This window comes from Triplophysa dalaica, chromosome 8, assembly GCF_015846415.1.
Source record: "Triplophysa dalaica isolate WHDGS20190420 chromosome 8, ASM1584641v1, whole genome shotgun sequence".
Taxonomy (NCBI): Eukaryota; Metazoa; Chordata; class Actinopteri; order Cypriniformes; family Nemacheilidae; genus Triplophysa; species Triplophysa dalaica.
In genome coordinates this window covers 5,582,864-5,589,397 of record NC_079549.1, presented here as the reverse complement: position 1 = coordinate 5,589,397, position 6,534 = coordinate 5,582,864, and the positions used below count along the sequence as shown (strand labels likewise).

The window sequence follows — 6,534 nt, the reverse complement described above, 5'->3', positions numbered from 1 at the left end:
GGAATGTCTTCATCAAAAACCTTAATCTTATTTCGACTAAAGAAACACATACTTTAACATCCTGGATGATATGGGGGCGAGTAAATTATCGTAAAAATTTCTTTCAAAATGAACTACTCCTGTGGTGTATCCCTGTGTAACCCTGTGGTGACACAGTTTTTTATTCTCATGAAAAATATGAAGGTTTGAATAGAATATTTGAATAGCATAATTATTGCTGATCAAATATTCAAACATTTGTGCACATTCCTGATCTTGTACGATGCAATATCAAATTTATTTCTCCCAGTCCGAAGCACTATCAAACGAATTCCACTCTTTTTTAACCATCCTGAATGATGCAATATCCAACAAATTCTGCCGTATATCATCCTCCCAGTCCGACAGCACACTAACTGAAGTGTTCAGGTTTAACACAGCAGACACACTACCAACTACCATCTGCTGTATTATAACCTGCAAATCATCAATAAATTCAGAGCCAGCATCATCTGAATCCTCAAAAACATCATCCCTCCCAGTGTGGAGGGGAGTACGGAGGCCGTTTGCAGGATCATCCTGTTGAAATAAACAAATAAAACTAATATAAGTGCTGTATTGTCTAATTATATGCTATTGACAAAAATTTACTTTTCAACTTACAGATTTCAGAATAAACCAAAAATAAATGTAGAAAATGTGTCATGTGTAAAGTAAACATCACAGTACCTGAAACCACCTGTGGTCAGTGATCTCATCTAGATCGATACGATCATCTGGATCTACTTGTAGGCAGGCTTGAATTAAATTGCAGCACTCTGTTCAGAAACACAGAAGAGACGATTATCATCTTAAACTGTAAGTTTATCTGAATGACACTTTAAAGTCTCATTCATTATCTTATTCAATTCTTTGATCAAAGCACTTGTTCTGTTTTCTATCATTCAGATCTACAGTTGGTCTGATGAAGATCTCACCCTCAGTCAAGCCGTCTTTACTCCATAACTTCAGGTCGATCTGGTCCAGGTCAAAATTGGTGGGAAAATCCCCGCACACCATGGCGAATAACAGGATGCCCAGCGAGCATGGGCGCCGTAAAGGGGTGGAAGGTTAGGACGATTCTAAGGGCCCAGCCTGATTTAGGGCCCAGAAGAGCAGACCCCCTTTTTATTTTCCTATTTCTTTTCTCTTTTTTTAATACATACATTAAATATGCTAGGGCCCCTCGTGCACTAAATGTGTATTTTGTCCGTTTTGACCATAGATTTAATATTTAAAAAACAAATAATGTATTTACTGTTTCGGTCACAACCCTCCCTGCTCCCTCTCACAATGGTTCATTCCACCTGCGCTCGCTAGTGTAGCGTCTCTTGCTTATTGGACTTGCCGCAGACAGTGACACACGCAGACACGTCACATCAAAAGTCAGGGAAACAAAAACGGAAAGAAAAGAAGTCAAGAGAAGACAGAGAACGCCAAAGTCGACAGTATGTCACACAGTTTTTCAAAAAGAAAGGTAGCTTGCCATATTCCTGTATTCCAAAACTTATTTTTGTTGCTACATGACCTGCTTTTATCTAGCGAGCTTAGTAAAATAATTACTGAATTATGATTTACATCCAACAATAATAACATCTCTGCTGTCTCCGGGACGGGTTATCATGTCTCGTAGACACAGATTCAGCGGCTGCTGCACACCCACGTCCCCCACCCCCCGTCCCCGTCTCAGCCGAACAAGGTGAGCCTGAGCGCGAAACTTCGCGAAGATTGAAGCCTCTAAACACGTCTTATCTACTGTGTTCGCCACATGATGATAACTTCGCAAAACAAAAAGTAATCTACACGCTTCAAAAATTACAAAATTAGTTTGCCGTGTCGTGTGTTCTGTGAAGTGACAGTGCGGCTGCTAAGATCGATGCTGTCAAACCTGACGTTCTTAATATGAATAAAATGCCCCAGAAAAATATAATATAAAATTGAATAAAACGTGTCTCTACTGTAGCTGATGTTTCCTGAATGAGCAGTTTGACCCAGCTAAAGCGTGTTCATGTTAAGTATATGTCAATACATAATGTTCTCTTGTGCTTGCAATTGCAATTGAGATAATAAATGTTCTCCCTTTTATGTAAACAAGTACATATTTCTAAAAAAAATTCTTGTTTTTGTAGGCTTTGTACTCATCTTTAGACATTTTAACTATGCAATGTGCTAAGTATCTTTTAAGTATACAGGGCATGTATATTGGGTTAAATTTTATCTGTAAAAAATGTAGGGGGCCCAGAAATTTTGGTTTCCATAGGGCCCAGAATTTCTGGCGGCACCCCTGCCAGCGAGTACACCGTTGCCGGCTTTCCATAGTAGTGCCCCAGCTCAAAGTATTTGGGGCAGGCGTAGATCCTTGTGCCTAAACAAAACAAATTAGTGTGCAAAAAATTTAATGTCTAAGAAGTTAGCAGAAGAACTATCAGAAAATATCAGAAAATCATCATCTTTGTATTTATGTTAACACCTGTTCATTAGGAAAGTGATAAAACATACCCATATACTCATGGTAAGGTGATCTTTTGAGCAACTCGCCGCAACCAAAGTCAATCAGTTTGACTTCCAGCGTGCCCGGGTTAATTAGGAGCTTTTCAAGCTTTATATCCCTGTGGAAAACCCCCGTAAGCAGCAGACTTCAGATGCATACGTTGCTTGCCCCATGATAGCCTTTGCAACGTTCTCTGTCAAGCTGCCACCCTTGTCCATCACGAAACTGATGACGTCCATGCAGGGACTGGGGCGCTCCATGACCATCATGTATTCATCCGGATAGTCCTGCCAGTCCAGAAACTGGACGATTACAGGAACATGTACACCGTCACAGGCCAGCATTTGAAGGCCGACCTCCTGTGGTAGAGGCTCAGGATGACCAGGCTAAAAGAAAAACAATTGTTTGTCATGAATAGATGAAGGTGGTGTAACATTTAGCTCAACAAGGATTTAGCTCGGTCTCCAACAAACTGTGAAAATGTTTTCAATTGAATAACAGCACAAGCTTCTTACAATGTTGATAAGATCATCCATCACATCCTTGGTCTTCTTGACAATTTTCACTGCCACCTGTTCAACAGAACAAAAAAATGGATTTGTGTAAGCATTCATCTTGAACAAAACTGTGCTAGAATACATTTACAACAGTAAAGAGCAAGTGTGGTCAGGTTTCAATAGATCAAGCACTGAAGTCTTGGACACTGGTTAGACACTGGATACATTAAGGTTTGAAAAGATGATGAGCACAAGACAGAAAAAAGAGAAAAATATCAAACCTTCAATCCGTCCCGCAGACGTGTCCCTTCAAAGACTGTTCCAAAACCGCCTTGACCCAGCTCACTGCCCATCTCATACTGCTGGCGATTGATTTCTATTAACAGAGAAATGCATCAGACATGAATCACCAAACATTAGCAAAACTTAACCTAAACTATTTAACAATATCTGTTTAACATGTTAAATTCTGTAAAGTGTTGTTACACAGAATCGTTGTGCGAGTAAAACACAGTTATTGACAAGGGATCAAGGGGTGAAACCAAATCTGTTTTATATGTTGTGTTATGTCGGATTTATGAAGTTCAACTCACCTTCAATTCTCACACTGGGCTTCGGATCATACTCTCTGTCCTTAGTAAAGTGGACAGGAGTCTGGAGGCCGTAGGCAGGATATTTGTCCTGAAATAAGCAATAATATAAGTGGTGTATTGTATAAATACATTATATTGACTTTCAATCTTCCAGAATTCAGAATAAACCAACAACAAATAACAAATACAGAAAATGTGTGGGGTGTATAAACATCTCAGTACCTGAAACCATTTGTGGTCAAGGATCTCATCCAGAGTAATACGAACATCTGGATCTACTTGTAGGCAGGCTTCGATTAAATTGCAGCACTCTGTTCAGAAACACAGAAGAGATGTTTATCATCTTAAACAGTGAGTTTATCTGATTGACACTTTAAAGTCTCATTCACTATCTTATTCAATTCTTTCATCAAAGCACTTGTTCGGTTTTGTATCATTCAGAACTACTGTTGGTCTGATGAAGATCTCACCTTCAGTCAAGTTTTTGTACAAGGTTCTTTTGTCGATCGAGTCCTGGTTAATACGGTTGGGAAATGTCCCACACACCATGGCGAAGAGCAGCACCCCGAGCGAGTACACCGTCGCCGGCTGTCCGTAATATGTGCCCGTTTTGAGGAACTCTGGGCAGGCGTAGTCTCTTGTGCCTGAAGAAAATAGATTTCCTATCATTTAACCGTTAACACTACCACAGTATTTTGTAGCCCAAGTGTGCCTAGCACGGACTCTGAATGCTGTCATCTTATTTATACAAATGTAAAAGATGTGTCTGAATTGATTAAACATACCCATAAACATCTTGAAAGGAGACCTTGTAAGCACATCGCCACACCGAAAGTCAATAAGTTTGACGTATCGGGTGTCTGTCGTTATAAGGAGGTTCTCCATATTGATATTACGATGGAAAACCCCCCTTTCGCAGCACTTGTAGGCCGCTCTGGTCGCTTGCCACATGATTTCTTTGGCTAAATCCTCGCTGAGTTGTCCCCCGTTGCTAGTAGCAAAATCTTGTACATCAACGCAGGGAGACGGGCGCTCCAGAACCATGATGTAGTGGTCCGGATACACCTGCCAGTCCAAGAGCTGGACAACCTCAGGAAATGTTTCTCCCTTGCAGGCAAGGATGTGTAGAGCCACCTCACGAGGAAGAGGCTCAGGATGACCCGGCTAGAAGAAAGACAGCAGCATCATTACACAGAGTTTGAAAAAACTGGAATGTGTGTGTGTATGTAAACAGTGATGAAGTTGTTTTCAATTGAAAAATAATGGGTACTACTTACGATGCTGATATAATCCATATGCTTCAACGTATTCACACGTTTTACTGCCACCTAATCAACAAAACAAACAAGGATTTACAGTTATATCATTTCATACAAAGCTTTCATCCTGAGCAGACATGTAAGAAATACAAGCACTAAATAGTGGATACAAGATAGATGCAGAATGCATGTAAAGGACAGATTGAGAAATTAAATAGATGAGCACAAGACTATTTGTTAGTGACTGTGAGTAAAAACTCAAACCTTCAAGCCATCCTTCACCCGGGTTCCTTCATAAATGGCTCCAGAAGTGCATTCAGCCAGCATGTCACCGATCTCATACCGCCATGAGTTGATTTCTATTAAAAGAGACGTGAAATTGGAACAATACAACATTAGCGATACTTAATCGAAAACTATTTTAACAATGTTTGTCTAATATATGAGCAAAAGTGAATAGGTGTATGTTGGGATTATGGGAGTAAACTCACCCTGAATGACAACGCTGGGCTCCTCGAGTTCATCCATCTCCTCCTCAGCCTGACTCACTGATGCTGGCTCGATTTCCATATTCCAAACCAACTCTTCCTCCCAGTCCGACTCGATAGCGACTGGATCCCGAACGGCATCCTCAGTCAATTCCGACCCAAAATGCACCTGCAAATGGGTCTCGGAAAGGACTGGATCCCGAACGGCATCCTCAGTCAATTCCGACCCAAAATGCACCTGCACATGGGTCTCGGAAAGGACTGGATCCCGAACGGCATCAACAGTCACCTCCGACCCAAAATGCACCTGCACATGGGTCTCGGAAACGACTGGATCCCAAACGGCATCAACAGTCACCTCCGACCCAGAATGCACCTGCACATGGGTCTCGGAAACGACTGGATCCCGAACGGGATCAACAGTCACTTCCGACCCAAAATGCACCTAAACCTGGGTCTCGGAAAGGACGCTGAGGACCTTCAGGTCACAGGAGAGAGTTTCCAGGTTTTCCTGAAACTCTGTAGTGACAAACACACAAGATCAAGTCAATCAAAGAATATTCAAGAAATAATCAACACTTAACATAACATTCATGAATCTTACAACATACTGAAAATGGACAAATTCAGATTTTCAACAGAACGATCTGTGCATCCCTTTAACAAATAAGTTACAGTATGACATCCTGGCGAACACCATAAATAATATTCAACGTATAAGGTCTAATAAACATTTTTACATTATATAACAGATCCACAAGGTTACGAACGTTTGAATCAATTTGAAATATTTTCGCATATATTTAACTACATTTTTGTTTTTGAAATAATTAGTTTTGATGCGTTCCCAAGAGAAATACAGGGAAATCTGTATAAGTGAACTAGGGCTTAAACGATTCTTCGAATTCGTATTCCAATACAAAAAACCATCAAGGATATTTTTGTTGCCTCAAAGCTTTGTTCGTTCTTAGTATTAATGTTTCTTATTTATAAATGTTTATTATATTGCATGTTGAATGTAATATGGCAATGTAGTGTATTCAATGGGTTAACTTTTCACAGATATTTATGTATACAATTTCAGCAATACTTTATTATGTTTCTAAAAAGAAAAAAATTGAATAGTTCATTTTAAGAGACCTGTCTTATTTTCTCTTGTATATTTAGTTTTTGCTATTTAATAAAGAA

General features: G+C 40.0%; 1 protein-coding gene across 1 annotated transcript; it reads right to left on the bottom strand.

Annotated features, from left to right (window-relative positions):
- Positions 1-2,214: 2,214 nt before the first annotated feature.
- On the bottom strand, positions 2,215-5,480 carry LOC130427053 (uncharacterized). Its single transcript, XM_056754075.1, is given in 12 exon segments — positions 2,215-2,383; positions 2,518-2,646; positions 2,649-2,895; positions 3,025-3,081; positions 3,288-3,382; positions 3,600-3,687; positions 3,822-3,910; positions 4,070-4,243; positions 4,385-4,763; positions 4,877-4,927; positions 5,123-5,217; positions 5,350-5,480. Coding segments are annotated over 12 exon segments (1,641 nt in total). The 5' UTR covers positions 5,429-5,480; the 3' UTR covers positions 2,215-2,225.
- Positions 5,481-6,534: the final 1,054 nt, after the last annotated feature.